Below are 23,676 nucleotides of genomic sequence, written 5' to 3' on the forward strand. Positions count from 1 at the left end.
TTTGTCTTTTATTTGTTTTTGGAATAACACTTTTGAAGTACTACTGATGAAGTTATTCAGGCTAATAGGTTTGTTGTTTCAGGTTTGGATGATGGATGATAGACACAAGTGATAAATGTATTCATTTTTCTAGGGGTAAAATGTAGACAAACACATTGTTTGTGCTCCTTTTATTTTGTGTGAATTTCAAAGTTAATTCTCACTTAGATGTATACAAATGGTGGTGATGGGGTTACTGGTTCTTACCTATGAAGTATGCTCATGAAGCTATGGTTGCAATAAATTTATGGGAAGAGTTGGGCACGTGTAATTTTGAAGATTGTTGCCTTATGTTAAAAAGAATGCCTATGCTTTTATGTTCTCTGTGATTTTAGACATTTATTACAGCAAACAAACAAGGAACTAAAAGTCAAGTTCTGACCGAATGACAACACCATTACTGGTGCAAAATATTAGTATTACTTGGCCTAAAATATTGGGCCCGTGCTTAGCACGGGCGACACTCATCTAGTAATTATTAATATAGGTTATCATGGTCGTCCTCTAAGAAGAAGTAGTAGTTATATTTGCCCTTATATTATTGAAAAAAGGATAACAATAACATTGTTCTCGGTGGAACTGCCGGTCCATATATTACTATAATAGTCGTTTAATAGTTGGTTAGGAGGTAAGTTATTCATGTATAAAATTCTACATGAACAAGATTCATTTACTATGTACATATAAAATTAATACGATGTGGTTTGTAATTTAGAAATCTACTAATTAATATATGTATTACGATTACTTATGAGGAAATTTATGTATTAATTTATGCAAGATAGAAACTTGAATAAGTAATACATGAATAATTAAATCCTGCATAATTAGATAATACATAAAAAATTTGTAACTAATATCTACAATCAGCTACCATATGATGAAAGTGTTGATGGCTTTGGATAGTTAAGGAAAAAAAAGAGTTGATATGGTGAGTTAGCATGTTATTTTAACTAAATTGAATGAGTTAATGAAAAAAAAATCAAAGTTTCAAAAGTATTTGTGATTTTTCTTTTTGTTATGAAAAAAAAGAAATAAAACTCTCTCTACTTGATTTTTTTTTTAAAATTAACATAACTCTTTACTTTCTGAAATAAATACTCCTTTTTATTAAAATAAATAATATTTTGGCTTTCCAAAACCTTCACCAAACATACCACTAAATTAGCTTACATAGTTGATTGAATCTTCAGTTGTACACTTTTTCAATGGTGCAGCCAAACATTTTTTCTTTTGGTCTTCCTAACAAAGACAGTCATATTCACAGGAATTTGAACCCGAAACCTTTTATTAAAGAATAAAAATATATTTATTACTCTATTGTAATTTTTGCTAGTCAAGCCAAAAGATTCATGTATTATTAAAATATGTAATGGTCAGTCCACTAATCCCCTGGGTATCAAACATTTTCTGTGAAGATGTCAGATTTTATATTATTTAAATATGTTGTGATTAATTCACTAATTTATTTAGTCCTTAGTTGGCTGTTTGCCAAGTATGATACTATTATTTAACAGGTTCAGCTTTCCAGTTGTCTTTTAAGAGAACAAAACCTTTTATATGGCTATAAATAACGAAAAATTAAAACGAAACGAACTAATTCGGTTCTTTAATTCGAATATGATTTTTTTTCTTAAAAGTTCGATTCTTCGATTTAATTGTACCAAAATTTTAGTGCACCTAAAATTCAAACTTTTATTACATTTCATAGCAGGCCTCTGTCACCGACAGCAAACAGGCCCAAAATATATTTTTATCCAACCCAAGCCCAGGCGATGTCTATTGGGCTGCTACTGGTTATTGTTCAAAGTTGAAGGAATATATCACATATAACGAAAAATCACCCCATATATATTTAAGGGTCAATATTACGGATTTTAAATCTACTTTTAAAATATTATTGTTTATAACATTTTTAATTGCGGGTTATAACAGATCACTTTTTATTTATAAATCAATTTAATTTCACTTTATTAAATAGTTAGTCTTCTATAATTATATTTTATTATTAAGTGATATAAATAAAGAATCAATATAATTATCTCTTACACATTTTTAGGGATTTTACCTTGATTCTTGTTCTCTTTTTATTTCTTTTTTTACTGTCTTCTATAATTATCTTTTTATTATTAAGTGATATAAATAAAGAATCAATCATAATTATCTCTTGCACATTTTTAGGAATTTTACTTTGATTCTAGTTCTTTTTTTACTGTCACACCTCAAACCCCACCCCATCTCCGTCACCACGTCTTATCTAGTCTTCGCACACGCCATAACAACATCCCACCACCCCCACGTTAAAAAAATTTATTTTCTCTTTCACCTCTTCTTTCATCTCTTGTAAAAACCGTTTCTACATCTCAATATCACCAGAAAATCTTCATTCTACAATCAAAAGAAAGGCCAAATTCACAATAATAAGAATCAAGTTTTTAGGATTTTTTATAAAACATGTCGAAGAAACCTGAGTATACTCCTAGAAAGATCCCCAGATTAGTAAACGCGAGTTCTACTGTTGAAATTGAGGCTCCGACCTTTAACATATTGACTCAAACACTGTTGCCAAACAAGAATGCAAGTCCGGCGATAAAGGTTATTACCACTCAAAAGAAGAAACAGATTCCGGAAAAGGAGAAGAAAAGTGAAGCAAAGAACATGTTACGGATGCTGGCAATTATCCTACACCAAAATCACGGAAATCAAATTTGAAATAGTTGATTGCACCTTAGACTCTTAATGGTTATATGTTTTTTAAATTTTTGGATGATATATAGTTGTTTTTGCTACAGTTTTTTTATAACAATACAATATGCACTGTTTTACATTGCCAAATTTATTCTTTTAGTAATGTGTTCCAGTTAGATACCAACTTTATTCATCTTTATTTTAAATTTGTCAAAAATTTCAAGTTGGATACCAAGTGTATACAATTTGAATATCAGCATTGGCTAGACTTTTATTGGACTTTAGTATTAAAAACGCTTCATAAACATAGTACACCACAATTGTATACATTGTTACAATTAACTAGTTCTGTTAAAATATGAATTACAAATTGTTTTGTATAATATCGGGGTACCAGCTCTATACAAATTGGATACAACATTAACTAGTTTTAGTTTGGATATCAGTTTGAACCAAATGAACACCAAATAAAATCACATGAACTAGTTTTATGTTGTCTTACATTGTATCTCATTGATCTCCAAATTGAAAAATTAAGAGTGACATTAAATTGGTATTCAATTTGCAAATAATTGGTATCCATTTTGTAATATAATTGGTATTTTTAACTTGAAAATTTAAGACAAAAAATTTAAAACCAAAGAGTAAAAAAAATTGAGAGTAGGAGAAGGGGGAAATGGGGAGGGGATTACTGTGGGGATTCGAACCCTCATCAACAAGGTAGAATTCAGGAACCAACCAACTGAGTTACAAAGATTCTCTAAAAGAGTAAAAAAAAATACACACGCATGGACATACTAACAAAAGATATCGCTAGGGGTATTTATGACCCAATAGAATAAGAAAGGGCGAATACGAGATAAATTAGAAATGTTAAAAGTATTAGTTTATCCTTTTCCACTATAATATATAGTGTTACTAATAAGACTTAAGAGTAGGACTGACATAAAATACCAAAAATCGAATTACCGAATCAAATTAAATTTTTTGGTAATTTGGTTTTTGATAAAGTATTTAGGAGTAAACTTTTAGAATAATGGTATTTTGAGTTTGGTATGAGACATTAGAATCATATGATATTCTGTATTTCTCGAATACCGATTTATTCACTTAATGAAGGTTATATATCAACATGTTCATAACTCATTAGTACAAGTTCAAACAGAAAGTTAAATACTAAACATAAACAATCCAAATACATATATTTTTTTAGTTATGTCAATTTAATTTTTTTGATGTCTTCTAACTTGTTTTCTATTATATAATATTGTGCATCCACATAGAAAAATAGAAATAATTGTAGTAATAATATTAAATTTGTAATACAATCGGATATAAATTCAATACGGTATTACCGAATACCATACCGAACCAAAGTTTAATTTATCGATTACCGAATTACTGAATCGAAATTTAAAAACTTGAAATTTAACACCTACTTTTAACTACCAATTACCAAATTATCGAATTCAAAATTTAGAAATCCCGAACCGAATACCCAACACCCATCACTACAAAGAGACGTCATAATTGAATGAAACAAAGAAACAATAAAAAAATTCTCAACTAGCTTGGCGTTGGTTGCCCTGTGCCAAACCCGTTGACTTTCAATTTTTATCCATAGTTGACTTTTCAATCTCACTCTTATTAAATGAGAAAAAAAATAAAAAAGCTTCAACAAATGCCAATTGCGTTTTCATAATAGATAGAAATTTTGTAATAAATGTCATCCCCTTAGTGAAAATGGATCAATTGGACTCCTCATTATTTAAATGAGAAAAAAATTTAATCATGCAAGAATTTATGGTGCATTATATTAGCTTTTTTATAAGTAAAAGTTTTATTAAAAATAATTAAAATCAATTTATAAAGTACAATAAAATCAATTGTAGCTAATTGATTGATTATCCGAGCTCTCATCTTATTGGTGAAAATTTGATTTGCCATATAATTCTCTCTTCATTTCCCTTTTTTTCTTATTTCAATCTTCTTTTTAAAGAGAAAAATAAAGAGAGAAGTACTGAAAATACCCTACCCTAAACTTGACGTGAATCATTATTTTCATTTCTCAAACTATTAACAGTTTTAAAAGTACTTGACTAACTGAACTTAAATATAACCCCAATCCGAATTAGATATCTTAATGTTTTCAAACCCCCAAACCTAAACAGGGCATCCGTGCGAATGACGCTCCAAATTTTGGCGTCAGGGTTGAGTCTGCTCCGTTCGCATGCGCAGCGTAAACACCCAATACACACCACCTGCCATTGACCCAACGGTACCCACCTCCCACCCCAACTCTTTTTTACTTTTTGCCCTTTCGACGCCTTCATTTGCCTTATACGTTTCTCCTTCTTCTCTTCTATCACTGATCCTTATACGCTTACATACTTGTTCGTTTGGTGTAATTGAGTCTTCTTCCAATTACAATCTCCGCAGACGAATTGTATGATTGTTATTTTGGCAGTACTTAATCACGCTGTTTCATATTGATCTGAATTGAATTTGTTGTTTTGTCAAATAGTTAGGTTTTGGATTGTTTTTCTCTTCTTCTACTCGCTACTCAATTCATTGGAACGAAGAGAATGCAGCAGGAATCTACGTCTGAACAGGAACCGGACGATTCTGAATCTGAACCGGAGTTCGTTGAGCTCGATCCTTCTGGTCGATACGGCCGGGTCAGTTTCTCGCTTACTCGCTTCTGCATTGAATACTTTTTTTTGGCTTGTTGTACCTCTTAAGTAGTGTTTGAAGTACATTTTTGAAACTGCATACTGACTTTATTCTGCTCATTTTTATATGATCTGACTGAAATGCATAAGGTGAAATTTGTTGAAGTAACGATTGAAAAGTTAGTTTGAGTAGGGAAAAGTTCATCATATCAAATTAAAAATTTAATGAATCAGAAAGCTTGAACTGTTTGGATGGTTGTTAGGTATTGTTTCACAATGTATTGTATTGTTTAATGAATACAACGTTTGGATAGATTATGTCATTTTTCGTCGTTACATAATGTCACACACCAACAATTTAAAGGATGAATTTATAAAAGAAGTAGGGTACGGGATAGAGTTGCTATAAAAAGGTTGGGTAAAAGATAAAATAAGTATATTTAATTATAAGTAAAGACAAAATGAGAAAAAAAAAGTTAACGACTTGATCACACCAAATGTTGTTACACAAAATGGGACTTTTCGTCATTACCTAACAATAAGTTTAACGATACGATGCAATAAAATGTAAGTAACGATTAAAACAAACATTGTATTTAAACTAACAGCACAATACAATAGATTGCAACCACCCAAACAAGTTGAATAGTGTAAAAGATTTTGGAAATCTCAAAATGGAAAGAAAATCATATAAATTGGAACTATGGGGGTAATATTTCTTTCTGTATTTTACTTGTCCCGGGGTTCTATTCTTTCTGACTGCTTTGCTATTACTGTTGTTACATTTCTGGCTAATATTTGTTAGGTTGGTGTATATTTAATTAGTCATTACATATATTTGATTCTTCATTGCAACTAAGGAGTTGATTGTCTTGTTATATGCAGTACAAAGAGGTTTTGGGAAAAGGAGCTTTCAAGAAAGTGTATCCTATTTTGAATGTCTTCACGTGCATAATGCTCGTTTCATTTCATTGATGTGTTTGACAGGAGAAGGAATATAAGATGTTAATTTGAATGGTACTCTCTTTGTTCCAATTTATGTGCCGGTCGTGCATGGGTTTTGAGGAAAAAAAAACTTTTGGAACTTTTGGTCTTAAACATGTCGTTAGTTTAATGTGGGTTATAAAAAGAGAGGAATGAGAAGTTCACGTTAAATTGCTTCCAAGTATGAGAATATGTGCCATTTTTTCTGGAACACACTGTTAAGGAATTAGTGTCACATAAATGAAACAGAGGGAGTATATTATATTAGTAGTAAGGGAAGAAAATATTATAGTGATAGTTAAAAAGTTAGATTGATTAAGAGAACATTACATAAAGGTATTCAATTTGAATATTTTTATGACTTTTATTTCTTAATATTTGTGAAAGTTGTATGATTGTCATATAACCTGAGATGAACTATTGTGTTACTGCCTTTTCCCCTCATTAATGAATGTTGTCAAGTGAAACTACTGTCCATTCTTGACTTACCATCGGTAATATAGTTACCGAGCATTTGATGAATTGGAGGGGATTGAAGTAGCTTGGAACCAGGTTAAATTGGCTGATCTCTTGAGGAATGCTGTGGACTTGGAGCGTCTTTATTCCGAAGTTCATTTACTTAAAACCCTCAAGCACAAGAATATAATCAAATTCTATAACTCGTGGGTTGACCCAAAGAATGAGAATATCAACATCATTACTGAAATTTTCACTTCTGGGACTTTAAGACAGTATGGCTATGTGTTTTCTTCTTTTTTTTTTTTTTTTTTTTTTTTTTTTTGGAATGCTGTGGACTTGGAGCGTCTTTATTCCGAAGTTCATTTACTTAAAACCCTCAAGCACAAGAATATAATCAAATTCTATAACTCGTGGGTTGACCCAAAGAATGAGAATATCAACATCATTACTGAAATTTTCACTTCTGGGACTTTAAGACAGTATGGCTAAGTGTTTTTTTCTTTTTTTTTTTTTTTTTTTTTTTTGTTTTGCTTTTCTTTGCTCAATGCTTTAACCCCACTACCCATATTTTTGAAATATTGGATTATGGACTACTCTTTCTGTATGCTCGTGAAGGTACCGCAAAAAACATAAGAGGGTTGATATCAGAGCACTTAAGAATTGGTCTAGGCAGATATTAGAGGGTCTCTCATATCTACATGGTCATGACCCTCCAATTATTCATCGGGACCTCAAGTGTGATAACATTTTTATCAATGGTAACCAAGGGGAGGTTAAGATTGGTGACTTGGGACTCGCTGCAATTCTTTGCAAGGCTCGTGCTGCTCATAGTGTCATTGGTAAGGTCCTACTCAGATTTTCTCAGTTTTGCAACTGTCCTCAAGGTTGTAATTGGCTGTTCATTGGCAGTTTGGATGGTTCTGAAAAGTGCAATTCTATAATTGATCTCAGGTACACCAGAATTCATGGCGCCAGAACTTTATGAAGAGGAATACGATGAGCTAGTAGATATCTATGCCTTTGGCATGTGTCTGCTGGAGCTAGTGACATTTGAATATCCTTATATTGAGTGTTCCAACGCTGCTCAAATATATAAGAAAGTGACAGCAGTAAGAATTTATGTCTTTCTTCACAGTCTCTCTTTATTTTTTGTTGTCCCTCAAGCTATGTATCAAGTTATTGTATGTTCACGATTGTTGATAGAGTCATAGAGATATCATTTCTTGGGATCAAGGTTGTGCGGCAGCAAGAGTGATGGAAAATCTTTTAATTGAGAGTGCAACTCTTGGTTAAAAATTGTAAATATCCTTGCATTGCATAGCTTAGGCTTCAAGCCTTCAACCCTCGAGGAACTATGACATTTATGGTTTTACATGACTGTTCATGTACTAAGATTTAGGTAATTCCATAATTATCCATTGGTATCTTCATGTGCAAAGAGTGTCATACAAATTGGGATCACAAAGAAATATAAAAATTGTAAGCATTTTAGAGAAATAAAAGCCAATATGTTTTAAGTTTATTTCCGTAACTAATAGAAGAATACTGCTCCATTTATATATTCAGTAATAACACTCAAAACACTGATAACTTAAAACGAGAGTTAAATTATGTGACTTTAGTTATTAAGCATCTAGGTTTTAGTTTAAATAATTAGCTCCCTAGTCATTTACTTGAATTTTCCATTTAGGATTCATGTTGTCTAGTTTAAGGCTTGTATGCAGCAAAACGTGGTTATCTTGCTTTGGAGGATGTTCTCTCCTGGGATTGATGACTTATGTCTCTCTCCTTTTCCCTATTGGATGAGGAGGATGGAATCTCAGCCTTCAGTTTGTATTCTCAGGGTGAACCACCCTCATAATAAATTTGTTAAAATAACAACTATAGGCGATGCTGCATTTGCATTTAGACATTTTAATGCACTTAAGCTGGTTATCAGAACAAATACAAAAAAGTCAGGTTTCTGTACTTGGGGTTTTATGTTAGTATCAAGTTCATCGGCCTGCTTAAAGTGACAAAACTTCAAGGTTAAGGCATTTCTTAGGGACCAACTGTGCTGTAGTTCGAAGCTGTTTCTAAGGTTGAAAACTGTATGAAGCATTTTCCTCTTTATTTCACCAACCTCTTTTTGTAAGGAGAGTGTTAAATTAGTACTAGAAAGGTACCTGATAAGTTTTCAAAAGAGAAGGCCTTGGATAGAAGCTACACAAAGAGAGAATATATTTTTTATTTTATTTTTTAAAATGGTAATGTTGTATTCTTCAGCATTAAGGATATGCTGGTGACCTGCAAACAGAGGGGAACAAAAGAAGAGAAGAAAAAAAAAATACAAGGATCCTAATAATTCTACAATCTGTTCTGTTTCCTCTAAACCTTTCTCTTTACACCAAAAATAAAAGGATACAATACAATCCCATCTAACCTTCTGAATGGAATTGGACCTATCTTCAAAGTTTCTTCTATTTCTTTCTTTCCGTACTGTCTACCAAATGCAATGTGGAATTTTCCTCCACCATGCCTTTTGGCTCTTGCTCCCCCCTCTTCTTATCCAACAACTCAACAAGTCTGTTGTATGCTCGGGCATGCACAAAGAGAGAACCTATTAAGTCCATAAAATCATAAATTCTGATCAAGCATCTCCTCTGAGGCAACAAAACAAATTCTGAAGACATCTAAACTTGAAAATAGCAATCAACTCCTTGCTTCCATCAAAGCATCTCCTCTTCCTCTCAAGCCATATTGTCCAGCTAATTCATAATGGAATTATTTTCCATGTCTTCTTCAGCTTTCTCTTTCTCTTCATTCTCTAACCTTGCCAGCACACAAGTAAATCCTTAATGCTTTGTGGTATCACCCATTGAACACCAAAAATATTCAGAAAAAGGACCATATCAACTGTGTCGTTGCAATGAATCAGCAGATGATTTTACTGTTTCAGTAGCATTTTTACAGAGGAAACATCTGTTACACAAGCTAAAGACTCTTTTTTGTAGGTTGTCCTGAGTCAAACAGGCACCATAAGGCATAAGCAGTAATCCACTAAAAACAAGCAACTTTGGTTGGGGCATTTATTTTCTGCAATGACTTCCATGGACAAAAATGCACAGATTTTAACAGCACATTATAGCAAGAGTTCACAGTAAAGCACTAAGGTTTCCCCCTTCTGTTATCTTTATTTCACCGACCTAAATTTACTGTTAGAAAAAGGAAAAGGAATACTCCATTTGTACCATACTGATTCTGCTTGTTTCTTTTTTTGTGAGAAAAAAGTAAAGCTATTTAGTTAACAAAGCACCCTGGAGGTGCATAGTTACAAAAGCTATTTACCATAAAAGGCTGTATTTCCTTAACTAGATAGGGAACCGCTGAAGTTTATCAACTGGCATGTATACTCTAAAACTTCAAGTTTGGAAACAAATAAAAGAAATAAGCAATTAATTTTCAGCTGCTGCAGGGAGCTTTTTTCTAATTCAAATCATCTTTTGTTTCTTTCATTCCATAACACCCAAAATATAGTTAAAGGAATCGAGTTCCATATCTTTCTGGTAGTTTTCTGTGCCTTCCAATCCCCCCAGATGCAAAACACTTGTATAATATCCCCTGGAAACACCCTTTTAATGTTGCTTTTATGTAAAAATAAACTCCATCCAGGCTGCTGAACAGTGCATGAAAGAGTGGTTTACCGACTCCAAATCCTTTTCACACACAGGTAAATTCTGTTAGAGATACAATAGGTTATCTTGCGTGAGGCAAGCTCCATCAATGCTATCCAGTTAAAACAGTGCCCCTGGAGGGATATTAGTTTTCCATTGCCTGAAATCTAATTTTCACAGACTGATCCCGCTTGTTTCTATTTTGCATTGTCAAAGATAAACCTACTTTGCTCGGAGTTTTCTGTATTCGTTTTTCTTGAGTGTTTGAGCATAAAATAGATATTGCAAGGGTAAGGCCCATTCAGGAGTTCTTAAGACCGAATTCTGTGTCCTCTCTCTCTATCCCTGAATATAAAAGTAAGTTTAGTCCCAATACCTTTTCTTTTATCAAGAAGGGTGTCCGGCCTCACTTCAATAGATGTTCAATTTGCTAAGGAAGTGAACAATAACATGCTATTCCAAGAAACAAATATTAGTAGTCCTAAGAAATCAACATTGTTTACGACTTCTGTTGAATGAATGTCCTTGACTTGGTGGAATCAGTAGCTCAAGATGGTTTTACCATAGGAATGAGATGTTGTTGACCAGTTTAAAAACAGTTTGACCATTCATGAATCAAGTGCTGATTGTAGGGACTTAGGCTTTATTTTCTTAGTCTTGTATCCACATAGTTCCACTCCTACCTGCTGTTTGTGATGGAAAATATCCTTTGGTGTTTGGTCCTAAACTTTTTTATCCAAGTGAGCCTGCTGAATTGTTGGATTCACAGTTCATTTCATATGATGTTGTCAAGCTCTTTATCATAAAACTAAAAAGAGTCCTGTGAACTAATGCATTCCTTGAGTAACTACTTGTGTTATTAATAGCTAATATCATCAACCTGTATGATCTATTGTACATCCAATTGCCTGCAGTTTGTCGTGTTTGTTTTCATTAGTCATTCAATTGTTCTAGCAAACTACCCAAAAAATATTGTCATGACCTGCTTGCATAAGACGTGTTCATTGTGTTATAGGTATTAAGAAACATGATTTCTATCCCTGATGGAATGCATTCCAGTTGACCAATAAAAATTCAAAATATTATGTAAATGCCTAATACTATCTTGGTTTATTTGTCAAGAGTGCTTTGTCAACATTGAGTAAGAATCACTGGAGTTGCCTCTTCCTGGGGACAATTTGCATAGGACTTCCAATCATCAGTTTACCTCCATGTACCATCCTCACCTTGGGGAGTTTGTGTCTGTGAAGCTCTCTTCTTTTTTTCTTTTCTTTTTTGCATTGCTTCAGTTAGCCGCATCAACCACTTCATTTAGACCTTACTCCCACTGAAATAATTTTTTGTACACACATTCTCTCTCTCTCTCTCTCTCTCTCTCTCTCTCTCTCTCTCTCTCTCTCTCTCTCTCTCTCTCTCTCTCTCTCTCTCTCTCTCTCTCTCTCTCTCTCTCTCTCTCTCTCTCTCTCTCTCTCTCTCTCTCTCTCTCTCTCTCTCTCTCTCTCTCTCTCTCTCTCTCTCTCTCTCTCTCTCTCTCTCTCTCTCTCTCTCTCTCTCTCTCTCTCTCTCTCTCTCTCTCTCTCTCTCTCTCTCTCTCTCTCTCTCTCTCTCTCTCTCTCTCTCTCTCTCTCTCTCTCTCTCTCTCTCTCTCTCTCTCTCTCTCTCTCTCTCTCTCTCTCTCTCTCTCTCTCTCTCTCTCTCTCTCTCTCTCTCTCTCTCTCTCTCTCTCTCTCTCTCTCTCTCTCTCTCTCTCTCTCTCTCTCTCTCTCTCTCTCTCTCTCTCTCTCTCTCTCTCTCTCTCTCTCTCTCTCTCTCTCTCTCTCTCTCTCTCTCTCTCTCTCTCTCTCTCTCTCTCTCTCTCTCTCTCTCTCTCTCTCTCTCTCTCTCTCTCTCTCTCTCTCTCTCTCTCTCTCTCTCTCTCTCTCTCTCTCTCTCTCTCTCTCTCTCTCTCTCTCTCTCTCTCTCTCTCTCTCTCCAATAAGTTAATCCCTCTTATTCTCTTATAAGTGCTAATTCAGACTGTAGCTAATCCAGACTTCTGTTTTGAATAATGTGGTATGTATCTTGATGTATTTCTAAGGTGTTATATTTTTAGGTTAGTTTAGTTAAGATGAACAAGATAACTGAGTCCAATCTTCTGTGGACTTGCTCTATTGGGTACATGGTTCCTATTGTTCATTTATCGGAATTATGTGACATTGACAAGAAATATATATGAAATGACTCACAGCTAAAGTGGAAGGAGTAAGGCTGATCAAATGGGGGCTTAATTGTTTTGGCGTGCACTTAACTTAAACCATGCTAATGATGTGGTCAAGCGAACCACTGCGAAGAAGCCTAGCATCTCTTTAGGTTTTAGCAGAATTGACAACTTAAACTGAAGGATACTTTTTCTTGATCAGTTGTTCCAACGACGTAATGGAGATCTTAATCTAGATCCACTGGCTTGCATGATATTGAAGGTGTTTAAAATGAGTTTCACCAACACACACTATTTTAAGAGGTAATAAGAGTAGTGGTTGTTTGGCTGAAGAAATAACAATGGAAATGCGCAAGTAGGATCATGAGGGGATAGTGTAGGTGGTAGTTGGTACTATGACAGGAAAATGAGTTCTTTTACTGTTGAAGGTGCTAAATAACTTCAACACTTAAGGCAGTATTGTAAGGAGTAATTGTCTTGTTGACGGATTAATGTGAAAGTTATAAAGGTGGTAGTGAAAAGAGGGAAGAAAAGGTTGTGTTCAGATTTAGAGGGTACTAGTGCTGGAGATTTACCAGAAAAGGTAAGCATACCAAATTGGCTAGGTTTTGGTAATGTACAGCTGTCTTCTCTTTCAGGGGAACATGGGGTACTCAAAGTAATTAGCACTTAGCACATTAGTTGCATCCATTCCAAATGTGTTGTTTTTGCGTCATGATATGTTGTCCACTTGCTTTGAACGGGAAATATCTTCCCTTCACTACTTGCTGCATTTTGAGGACTCTATTATATCAAGTAATAAGAGACCAACTTAGATCCTTGTCAAATCTCAAACTTATCATCAGCAAACATTTATCTCTACTTGTGGGGCTTACTTTTTAGTTGAAATACTCTTTAATTTCAACTCTTCTACTAACATTGTGCCAGGTCGAGATGACACTATTTAGTTGGATTGAAGGAGTGCTTTATTTTACAACATTAGATTCTTACTCAAACAAATCCACGAGTCCTATACAATCTGTTTTCAGTTTTTGATAGCTATAAATTACAAACTTTAACTTTCTGCAACTTTGTTTTCCTTTTAGCAGATTAACTAATGAGATAGTTGACTCTGTATTTCTTGGTATTTTAATTTCATCTTACAACAACAATACTACATTGCTAATATTCTGATTTTACCAATTTCATCTGTGAAGGGAATTAAGCCTGCCTCATTGGCAAAAGTGAAGGATCCAAGAGTTAAAGCCTTCATAGAAAAATGTATTGCAAAAGCTTCTGAGCGGTTGCCTGCTAAGAAACTATTGGTTGACCCCTTTCTCCTTTCTGATGAGGATTCTGGAAACATAGGTCGATCTTTGAGCTTCAATTCGGGACATGCAGGTAACTATTTGATCACACCTTTTCTAAAATGTCCCTTTATTATTGACTTTTGTGGGATCTTTACAGATATGAGTGATGATCAGTCTGATAGTGGAAGGAGTACAAAGGACCCTTTGCCTGAAGGAGGCAGAGATTTCACAGTGCAGGGCCAAAGGAAGGACCTAAATACAATATTTCTTAAACTTCGAATTACTGATTCAACAGGTTACTGTTTGCTCCTTGTTTCTTTTGTCAAGCTTAAGATGCATCTATTAATTAGTTGTATAACATTTGCACTGTGGTATCAGGTCATATTAGAAACATTCACTTCCCCTTTGATATTGAAGTTGATACGGCGAATGCTGTTGCTAGTGAAATGGTTGCAGAGCTGGACCTGACAGATCAGGATGTTTCAGCAATAGCAGAAATGATTGATTCAGAAATTCGGTCATATATCCCAGATTGGGCACCAAGAGAAAACTCTAGCACTGTGGTATCAGGTCACATCACCGATGAAGTTGCTTCTGATAACTTTACTTCTGGAGTCGGAGATGATGCTCCTCCCTTTACAATTGATCCTGCTCATTCGGGTAGTCTTGTGTTGGAAAGACTTCCTTCAGGTCGAAAGTACTGGTCTGTTTCACCGAAAACAACCAGTAATGGCAGCTCTCCACGCAGACAGGGGCCTTCAAACACGTCGCTGACCGATTCACCAACTCATGAAGGCAGTTGGACGGAAGAAAATGAAGAATCACCTGTTATCCTGAGAGAGGGAGGGAGTTCACATGTTGCTGCCTTACTCGGACACGAAGATTATAAATCTGAGACTTACGTGGATGATGATGCCAGTGTTCACCGTGATTCTGACTTTGGTGACAATGCTCATTCTGCGGATTTTAGTTATGCAAGCAGGCCTCATTCATCAGAGGAAAGAAATAACATGATCAGCAACAACTACCCAGCTGATATCAGACAAATCACCAAGGAACTGGAGAAGCTGCGTGGACTGCAGCAAAAGGAGCTAAATGATCTCAAGAAGAAACATGACTCGGCTATCTCAGATCTTCTAAGCAAGCTTCCTCCTGAGATCCGTGGCATTTATGGTCACAAAATATCTTCCCATAATTTGCATTGCTGATGTCCTGAAAACTCAAGTTCCTCTGTAAAGACGTAAGTTGCTGTTTTGTCTTTTGCCACTCAACTGTTGAGTAATTCTTTGATTGTACCAATGACCTGACTGTCCCTGAAAAGTCCCAGAGATATCCCGGAATGCTGAAATTATTCGTTGTTGCTGACAATTGTCACATCCAAAATCAAAAAGCTCGAGGGATTAAGCATGGACGTATGTTTAGATACAGATTCAACTCTATCAAGGTTAAAATCAGTTCAGGGTCAGGAATTGAGGTAATACTGAAAGAGGAGACAGGGAAGCGATGCGTTCAAGATTGGTGACTCCATTTGCTTTGTTAGTTATTCGCATTTGCTTGCTTGCACACTTATGTATAATGCGTCTGCAAGTCATCTTGCAGCTTAAAACAGGACCTTCAATTTCATTGAATTGTATACTTGTACATATTTACCTGAGTACTTAGCTATTCGAAATGTCACTTGGTTGAAATTATGCAGGTTGTTTTTTTCTAAATTTTTTTTATCATTGGTGTTCGTTATATCTGTAAAGAAATTCTATTTATTTGAATGATTCTTCAAGTGTCTAACTTATCACTACCAATTAGATATCACAATTTGTGTTATCTCATTTCTATCTTTGTTCTTTTTGTAGATTTGAACATGTAGCATATATTTTCAGTCTTACCTATCTTAAAGCTTGATTCTCTAGAGTGTTTCTATATGGTTCCAACTTCTTGTTCTTTCAATAATTTTCATCAATTAACACAAATATCATTAATTAAGCAGCTTAATAACAAGCACCACAAAACCTTATCCTACAAACTCGATATAGATGTATTTCCTCTTATCATACTTTTAACAAGTTTTCCATACCTCAGTTTTATACATTGGACATAAATTCTTTTTTTTTCCTGACGCATACCACGCTAAATGTAACCATTGTTGCCGATTCACAGATTTAGCATGTATGTCATCCATCCCGCTATACTTGTGTTGTTTCAGTTTTCGAGAGTTAAATTACTTGATCAACATCTTAAGATGAAATAGAAAAATTACGATTTATAATATATATTTTTTAAGTATCTACATACTTTACCATAGTTGCAAGTTGCAGCCCACTGCTGTGTCAGTATGTCATCCAAGAGAGGTGCCCAAATGGCTAATATATGAGAGGCCCTCTTTCTCCCTACCAAAAAAGATAACTTCATTATCCTCTCTTTTTTCTATCACAATTCATTTCACTCTCTTTCTCCAAATACTTCAATCCTCATTTTCAGGCAAAAGCTTCTTCCATGGCTTCAATTTCAGCAGCTTCTGCAACTGCTGCTGCTGCTTCTACAAAGATTAATACCAGTGGTGGTAGTGTTCTTCCTTCTAAATCCTCTAAGCTTATCCTTTCATCTTCTTTTACACCAACCCCATCAACCCTTTTTCTCCATTCACCAGCCACTACTACACCTTCTTCTTCTACCCGCCACCGCCGGTTTACTGTCCGAGCTGCGCGTGGTAAATTCGAAAGGAAGAAACCCCATGTCAATATTGGTACAATTGGCCATGTTGACCATGGGAAAACCACACTTACAGCTGCTTTGACCATGGCGCTTGCTTCTCTGGGTAACTCCACCCCCAAGAAGTATGATGAAATTGATGCTGCCCCTGAAGAAAGGGCTCGTGGTATTACGATTAATACTGCCACAGTGGAGTATGAAACTGAAAATCGGCATTACGCTCATGTGGATTGCCCTGGTCACGCTGATTATGTGAAGAATATGATTACTGGTGCTGCTCAAATGGATGGAGCTATACTTGTTGTTTCAGGTGCTGATGGTCCAATGCCGCAGACTAAGGAACATATTTTGCTTGCTAAGCAAGTGGGTGTCCCTAATATGGTTGTTTTCTTGAACAAAGAGGACCAAGTTGATGATGAGGAGTTGCTTGAGCTTGTTGAGTTGGAGGTAAGAGAGTTATTGTCAAGTTATGAGTTTCCTGGTGATGATATTCCTATTCATTGTGGGTCTGCCCTTTTGGCGTTGGAGGCTTTAATGGCTAATCCTAGTATTAAAAGGGGTGATGATCAATGGGTTGATAAGATTTATAAATTGATGGACTCTGTTGATGAATATATTCCTATTCCACAAAGACAAACTGAATTGCCTTTCTTGATGGCTATTGAAGATGTGTTTTCTATTACTGGTAGAGGTACAGTGGCTACAGGGAGAGTGGAGAGAGGGACTGTTAAGACAGGGGAAATTGTTGATATAGTTGGATTGAAGGACACTAGGAACACTACAGTAACAGGAGTTGAGATGTTTCAGAAGATATTGGATGAAGCAATGGCAGGAGATAATGTGGGGTTGTTGTTGAGAGGTATTCAAAAGATCGATATTCAAAGAGGAATGGTGTTGGCAAAACCTGGATCAATTACTCCACACACCAAGTTTGAAGCTTTGGTGTATGTGTTGAAAAAGGAAGAAGGTGGCAGGCATTCCCCTTTCTTTGCTGGTTATAGGCCACAGTTTTACATGAGAACAACTGATGTGACTGGAAAGGTTACTGCTATTATGACTGACAAGGGAGAGGAATCTAAGATGGTCATGCCTGGTGATCGCGTAAACATGGTGGTCGAGCTCATTATGCCAGTTGCTTGTGAGCAGGGAATGAGGTTCGCTATTAGGGAAGGAGGAAAGACTGTCGGAGCTGGTGTTATTCAGAAAATCTTAGAATGATGAACTTGCAGCTGAGCATCTCTTTTTACATATGGTCGGATTTTTCCATTGAAGTTTATTAATCCATTGTCATATATGCGACTTTTTGGTTACTTTTGTTATGTCTTAGAATCTTACTTTAGTTGAAGTATCCTGTTTAATCCCCCAATTCTACTGAACTTTTGGAATTTTCCCCGTCTCTTGTTTCACTTTTCATTTGCTTGAAAGAAATGATATCATTTGCTCTCATGCACTTTATTTTCCTCTAGATAGATGCACACTTTCTTTTGAAACAAAAGCCCAGATTGCTAATTTGAGATTCACTGCTTGGACCGTCTTTTTTCAACAAATTGATTGTTGATAGAAGAACACAAAAGAAAAAGTAATATGCTTTCTTAACCACTGTATTCTGTTGGATAACTACAAGTAAGACATCTGAACTTCTTTATGCCCGTGTAAGTGAAATATAGTATGAGAGACAGATTTGAATATATTTGCATTGCTTATAATCGATATTCAGAATCGTTTAGTTTAGCATCTTTGAGCAGAATACTGACAGTTGGTTCATCTTGGATTGGAAAAGGACTAACTGGCGTTAGAATACAAAAGCAGTGAAAAATATGTCGTATGTGATGTTGACTTGACATGATGTGGAATGTTGTTCTTCATTGACTAACACAAATATCTTAGATATCACATTACGATAGTCCCATAAACTTTTCTTTGGTATATTCAGAATTGAATGATCCATTTTCTCATCTTACAGGCTTGTTCATCCTATCATGCACTCGTTGACTTCAGCGGTTTTCTTTATTCTCGAGCTAATGTGGCATAGGTAGCCAACTGGTCGATTTTGATTTCTTTGGTTAGGAAGCATGTCGTCCTAAGCTAAGATTATTGAGAATATGTTTGATCTTTCTGGATTTGATGCTTTGAAACTGGTTTTACCTTTCTTCACAATTATTGGAGCTTTGTTTCAACCAGCAATGTGGTTTTAAATTGCTGGTTCATTCTCATGAAAAATGAAAAAAAGTTGCTATATAGATCATTATAAGTCAAGTTCTGTGCACTGTGAAGTGAGTTCACCTTTAACTGGACACTTTGTAATCCCCTTGTGCTGAATTAACCAAAGCAACACCGTTTGTATGTCACTAGTGAGTAGTGAATTGTGCATTTCTTTCAAGAGTATATCTGTCTATTCCTTGTGCTTGGCTAAGTAAAAGTTGGGATCCCTATCGGAAATGTTACTTTTAACGTGAGCTCATTGTCAGAGTGACATTTTAGTCATGACTGTCACCTGTTTTTCTCTAAACCTCAGAGCAGTTCTTTGCAATGACATTCGAGAATGTTATTGCAATGCTCCGATTAAAAGGGGGGAAAACAACCGGAATACATACAAGACCCTTATGCTCTGATTAGTTCGAATGTATCTGTAACCTTACTTATTATCCTTTTATTTACCTAGCTTGGATGGTATTAAGTTTACAATGAAATGATACTGCTTGAGTCAAATGACAGAGGAGAAAAAACGATCATTCTGTTTAATAGAAGTATTTGAGCAAAATTATATGTCAATGGGAGACCTTTTGTTACTAAATTGGCAAAGGATCACTGTTGTGAAGTGTTACTATGATTCTTTTCTCTATACTGTTCTTGGTGAACGTGTCTGATTTATTGTGTTTCTTCTTGTTATTCATACTTGTTACTGTTGTATAATAACAGCCAAGGAAATATGCATTATGCAATAAATAGAACTTCATTTAGCTTTTTGATGTATGGAACATGTGAAGTCACTGGTACTTCAATTAGGTTAACTGCCAATGATCATTGCCATAAACTCTCAACTCAAATCGACCACTTTAGTTACATTAGTCTACAGGCTTTATAGGCTTCAACGTTGTTGGCCAGTTATATCTTAAGTCTACACTGTAATGTTGTTTGCCAGTGATATCTTAAGCCTGAGTATGTATCACAAATCTGATAAATAGAGAAACCAACCTTGTGACTTATGGTGTGCACAGCATTTTACTAATCTACCTTTGGACTCAATCATCCTCTGATAATTGTTTAACAATCTTGTCTAGACATGATAGAAAAGAAGAAAACTAGCAAACAGTAACATATTGGTCGTCAAGAACAAATAAGATTGCATTAATATACTTGAAATTGTAACATTGATTTATAGATATTAGAAGTGTTTGAGATGTTTTCTGGTGTTACATGACATTTGCTAGTAATTTGGAACGATCATCGCTTGCATGATTCTATGAAGCAAAAATTGGTTGATTTTCTAAAAGATAGTTGAAGCAACCAGCTCTTGAAGAAATGCAGCTCTCTGCCTTTTCTCTTCAAAATCCTCTTCTAGTGCTGGATCATATACAGCTAACTTGCTGCTGCACAACACAACAGTAGATTTCTATCATCCTACGGTTAACTAGCACCGATTCTGTATATACTGACAGTATATAAGTTTTTATACATATAATTTTAACCTATTATAGCAGGTTACGTATTATGTATTCTAGTTTACCAATTAATGCTTATTAGGAGCCACCATTATAGTTACAAGTTCGGTACAACCCAATAGTTTTGGCTCATACATTCATTTAAAATGTATGAACAGTCTATCCATAACCCAGTGAGAAAAACAGATCGTGTTTCAACCCATGAACTAAAATTTCCTCTACAAGGATCAGCTAAACAATTCAAACTCGAGATTATCAGGTCTGTTACTCTGTTAGACACCTAATATTGTTAACATATTGAAATTTTTGAAGCAGAATTATGTTCTATTATAAACATCCTCCGAGTTTCATGGCCAACTCCTAGGTCGTCCATTGCTGCAACAATAGACTCATCCCTGATATGTACTGATGAATAAACAGTTTATCTATATGATCTACGATAAATTTCACTCCTTCAACGTCGTAACACATTCTAACGGTTTAGTCAATTTATCATATCTTCAGCTTTACCACATGTTCAGTATGGTAACAACTTGTATTGCACCAGTTCCCTCAAGACCTTCAAGACATGTGTGGAAGCCCGAGTTCTTTAGATAACCGATTACTGAAAGCAACACATACACCACATAAAGTGTTGATGAATAGATTCTAAATAGGATAGGTGGATGTAGCCTCTTAACTATGGGTTCATCTGAACTCATAATTTTAATAGTACAATAAGTTCAGTGCTAAGAATATTGAAGATTGAATCTATAACTTTAAATCCTGAATCTGCCTCTAAACGTTGGTAGGTTTTGGGTTGGAAATTGGTGAAACTACACTCTAGGTGGACACTTTTTGCTGGTTATATTGACAACGGAAGGACAATTACAGAAAGGTACAAACTTAATTACTCATGCTTAACTTTCAGATTTAGCATTTAGTTCAGTTTGTTTTATCAGAAAATTTCACGAAAACAAAGAGAACGTATGAATAAAATTACCTTTCTATTTCAGGAGTAGCAGTGTCACAAACAGAGGACTTATCTTGCTGCCTGCATTTCAGATCAGAAGGAGCAAAATTGCAGAGAAATGGCAATAAAAGTGGATCAGGAGCCAATTCTTGAACCTTATATCGACCAAATGCTGAATCTGTGCCAAAAAATGAAGCCATTTCTCGAGGATCCTTTCCGATCATAGCTGCAGCATTATTCCAGAAGCCAGGCTTTAGGTAATTTCTCCTCCTCTGTAGAAGGAGTAGGCGTGTGAGGTTCAGCTGATTAATATTTTTGAAGCGGAAAATATGTCTACCTTTACTGAGTGTGCATGTTGCACAGAAAAATGTCCGGTAGGATCTTTCCCTAAAGTTGCAGCACATATGGGACAGACCTGTAATAGAAACGTCGAGTTAGATTGATCAACTCATACAATTCTTTAGTACAAATACATATGACATGAGAACGAAAAGATTGAAAAGTTTCCAGTATATCAGTGTAGTCATATACACTTCATCTTTGCATATAACATAAACAACAAATGAAACAAGAATGTGATATAAGGAAGCATCATGAGTGGGACATTACCGCGTTTTTTAAGTCAAAACAATGCTCGTGTTGCAAGTGGCTGCAAAGCATTGGCACTTCAATTTCGACATAACAGAAAGGGCAAGGGAACCAAGCTCTAACATCTTCTTCTGCTTCATTCAAGAAAGAATCTGTTTGATTTCCAAAACGAACAAACATAAGGTTTCATTTAGGTGTGTTCTCTTTCTTTTTTTGTCCAAAAAAAAGTCTGATGACAAGAAATATGATCACATCTTTATGTGTTCCAGGTAGTAGAAAATACAACTTTCTGATTCTGAATAAATTATTTATACATATTAAGTGAATTTTTATCGCAAATACAGAATTTTGGGCCAAAACTACTAGGTTCTACCTTTTGTCCCTGGATAATGTCCTAGTGTTTCACTTGTAGATTTCAAAACTCTAGGACAATGGCTATTTTCCGAGGACAATACTGAAAAGTGACCAGTCAGCGCTATTTCTACTACAAAATTAATCCATGAAAAAATGATCCAAATCATTTATTGATTCAGCCCATTTGACCTGCCCAAATTCAGCCCAACACGATCATTTGACACGACTACACAAATCTATCAATCTTAGATTGAATTTCTTGTCCAACTGATAAACCAAATGAAATACTAGTTAAATAGGTAACTGCATAAAACTGGAAGAAACACAATACTGAAAATTGAAACTCATAACAGCATCCAAGAAAGTAAACAATTAAAAGATCTATGTTGCTCAGACTCTTCAAAAATATATTCAAGTGAGTGTCGGATCCTCCAAAAGTAATGCAGTTTTGAAGAATCCAACACACAAGTGCAACAACATTTTTGATGAATCCGACCAACAATAGCCTGAGAAAGGAAGGAACTAGAGTAGATAAAATTACCAATTAATGGAAAAGCCATGGCCAAAATTATCAATATCTATGTCAACACAAAAGCTTCATTCACCATTTAAAACTCCCCTGAGACAGAGACTTAAAATGCCTACCACAAAATTTAATTTAATTTATAAAAAAATTGAAAAAAAAAAAGATGAAGAAAAAGAAGCAGAAACAGTGCAAGAACAGTTAGACTAGACAAATGCATGTGCTGCAATTGATATTTACCAGAATTGCTTAAATTGGTACATTGAAAGGTAGACAGATTATTGGCTGAGTTTTCTCTTGTAGTCCAAAAATCCACATCCATCTTCCAATTATTTTTTTTGGACAAGGAAATAACAATTTGGTTTTTTTATTTAGAGTAAATACCTAAACTCATAAAAACAAAATATTGAGAGTGTGGTTTTTATAACAAGAGAATCAAAGAAAGTAGTGAGTGGTTGGTGATGATGTTTCATTCTAGCTTCTGCGTTAAATGGACATTTGATCATGTTTCATTATAAAAAATTTAAAAATAGTTTTTGTTTTCAAAAGTAAAGAATAGTTTTTCGAAAATTGAAGTTATATTTAGTCACGAATAAAAATTAAAATTATTTTAACTTTTTATAAGCAATATATTCTTTAGGAAAAAAAATCAAAAAATTTCATCATCAAACGCGTTGTTACTTTATTTAAGTTTGATGGGATGTTGTGTTGTACTCATTTGTATTTTAGTGGGTAGAAAGTTTTATTTATACTAGTATAAGAAATATATTGTGGAAAGCTTTTCTTACACACAAAAGTTGGATAATAGAGCTATTGACATGTGACCCTTTGCAAATGGTAAAATAGACTTACTTCTTTTCACTGACAAATTCCTTCACCAATGACACTTTCCTCTCCAATTAAGTCAAGT

General features: G+C 34.9%; 3 protein-coding genes across 10 annotated transcripts; 2 read left to right on the plus strand and 1 right to left on the minus strand.

Annotated features, from left to right (window-relative positions):
• Positions 1-4,889: 4,889 nt before the first annotated feature.
• Positions 4,890-15,693, plus strand: LOC102583845 (probable serine/threonine-protein kinase WNK3). Of its 6 annotated transcripts, XM_015308818.1 has the most exons (11): positions 4,890-5,005; positions 5,256-5,405; positions 6,285-6,322; positions 6,887-6,993; positions 7,201-7,321; positions 7,458-7,681; positions 7,794-7,951; positions 13,889-14,072; positions 14,139-14,276; positions 14,360-15,221; positions 15,303-15,693. In XM_015308818.1, the coding sequence occupies exons 1-10, from the start codon at positions 4,958-4,960 to the stop codon at positions 15,187-15,189; spliced, it is 1,998 nt and encodes a 665-aa protein (XP_015164304.1). In that variant the 5' UTR covers positions 4,890-4,957; the 3' UTR covers positions 15,190-15,221; positions 15,303-15,693. The 6 variants fall into 6 exon arrangements, with proteins under 6 accessions (XP_015164304.1, XP_015164303.1, XP_006347423.1 ...); XM_015308817.1 differs by having other exon boundaries at positions 14,360-15,693; XM_015308819.1 differs by having other exon boundaries at positions 4,921-5,005; positions 5,252-5,405; positions 14,360-15,693.
• A 660-nt stretch (positions 15,694-16,353) lies between these two features.
• LOC102584165 (elongation factor TuB, chloroplastic) lies at positions 16,354-18,137 on the plus strand. Its single transcript, XM_006347362.2, has one exon. The coding sequence runs from the start codon at positions 16,472-16,474 to the stop codon at positions 17,903-17,905; it is 1,434 nt and encodes a 477-aa protein (XP_006347424.1). The 5' UTR covers positions 16,354-16,471; the 3' UTR covers positions 17,906-18,137.
• Positions 18,138-20,007: 1,870 nt separating this feature from the next.
• LOC102584502 (protein DEHYDRATION-INDUCED 19 homolog 5-like) lies at positions 20,008-23,254 on the minus strand. 3 transcript variants are annotated; one of them, XM_006347365.2, is made up of 6 exons: positions 23,007-23,067; positions 22,785-22,884; positions 21,911-22,041; positions 21,639-21,716; positions 21,332-21,573; positions 20,008-20,277 (listed from the first exon to the last, which is right to left on the minus strand). In XM_006347365.2, exons 2-6 carry the CDS (start codon positions 22,801-22,803, stop codon positions 20,175-20,177), a joined length of 573 nt encoding a protein of 190 aa, XP_006347427.1. In that variant the 5' UTR covers positions 22,804-22,884; positions 23,007-23,067; the 3' UTR covers positions 20,008-20,174. The 3 variants fall into 3 exon arrangements, with proteins under 3 accessions (XP_006347427.1, XP_006347426.1, XP_006347425.1); XM_006347364.2 differs by lacking the exon at positions 22,785-22,884 and having other exon boundaries at positions 20,008-20,274; positions 23,007-23,254; XM_006347363.2 differs by lacking the exon at positions 22,785-22,884 and having other exon boundaries at positions 23,007-23,251.
• Between the last annotated feature and the right edge of the window lie 422 nt (positions 23,255-23,676).

This window comes from Solanum tuberosum, unplaced genomic scaffold, assembly GCF_000226075.1.
Source record: "Solanum tuberosum cultivar DM 1-3 516 R44 unplaced genomic scaffold, SolTub_3.0 scf00087, whole genome shotgun sequence".
In the NCBI taxonomy this organism is placed as follows: domain Eukaryota; kingdom Viridiplantae; phylum Streptophyta; class Magnoliopsida; order Solanales; family Solanaceae; genus Solanum; species Solanum tuberosum.

Excerpts from the sequence above, each read along its gene's own strand:
- LOC102583845 (XM_006347361.2), top strand. The coding sequence starts at position 4,958 with ATGCGCAGCGTAAACACCCAATACACACCACCTGCCATTGACCCAACG. Across the intron at positions 5,006-5,255 it reads CACCTGCCATTGACCCAACG|GTTTTGGATTGTTTTTCTCT; the intron begins GTACCCACCTCC and ends TCAAATAGTTAG. Across the intron at positions 7,682-7,793 it reads TGCTGCTCATAGTGTCATTG|GTACACCAGAATTCATGGCG; the intron begins GTAAGGTCCTAC and ends AATTGATCTCAG.
- LOC102584165 (XM_006347362.2), top strand. The coding sequence starts at position 16,472 with ATGGCTTCAATTTCAGCAGCTTCTGCAACTGCTGCTGCTGCTTCTACA.
- LOC102584502 (XM_006347363.2), bottom strand. The coding sequence starts at position 23,088 with ATGGATGTGGATTTTTGGACTACAAGAGAAAACTCAGCCAATAATCTG. Across the intron at positions 21,717-21,910 it reads GTTTTGACTTAAAAAACGCG|GTCTGTCCCATATGTGCTGC; the intron begins GTAATGTCCCAC and ends TTTCTATTACAG. Across the intron at positions 20,278-21,331 it reads GCTACTCCTGAAATAGAAAG|CAGCAAGTTAGCTGTATATG; the intron begins GTAATTTTATTC and ends TGTGTTGTGCAG.